Raw genomic sequence first — 370 nt, 5'->3', positions numbered from 1 at the left:
GCGTGCGGGTGCAGACCGGCGAAGAGGGCATGCCGCTCTCCACCATCCGCGAGGTGGCGGTGCTGAGGCACCTGGAGACCTTCGAGCACCCCAACGTGGTCAGGTGAGCCGGGGAACGGTGCCCGCGCCGTCGGGGGCCGAGCGCCCGGAAAGTGCTGGGCCAGGAGGATCCAAAAGTGCCAGGGAGGAGGGGGCTGGGGCACGGTGCGACCCGTTGACCTTACGGAGAGAATAAGTTTTGTTGACAGAGCCACGAGCCAGAGCCGGTGACCTTGCCAGACCGCGAGCAAAAAGACAAAACAGAAAATGTGACCTACGCAGGCTTCCCTCCCTGCCGGCCCTGAAAGGGGTCTGGGAAGTTGGGTGTCCT

General features: G+C 64.6%; 1 protein-coding gene across 1 annotated transcript in view; it reads left to right on the top strand.

The window, feature by feature from the left end:
- Window positions 1-6: 6 nt before the first annotated feature.
- CDK6 (cyclin-dependent kinase 6) overlaps window positions 7-370 on the top strand; it is a 205,728-nt gene continuing 205,364 nt past the window's right edge. Inside the window, exon 1 of the mRNA XM_006779264.2 lies at window positions 7-103. Within this exon, the coding sequence (XP_006779327.2) occupies window positions 30-103 (74 nt within the window). The 5' untranslated portion in view covers window positions 7-29. The remainder of the gene's footprint in view (window positions 104-370) is intronic.

The sequence above is a fragment of the Myotis davidii genome, unplaced genomic scaffold (assembly GCF_000327345.1).
Source record: "Myotis davidii unplaced genomic scaffold, ASM32734v1 scaffold187, whole genome shotgun sequence".
Taxonomy (NCBI): domain Eukaryota; kingdom Metazoa; phylum Chordata; class Mammalia; order Chiroptera; family Vespertilionidae; genus Myotis; species Myotis davidii.
Note: the sequence above shows the minus strand (reverse complement) of the source record. Positions and strands in the feature narration are given on the sequence as shown.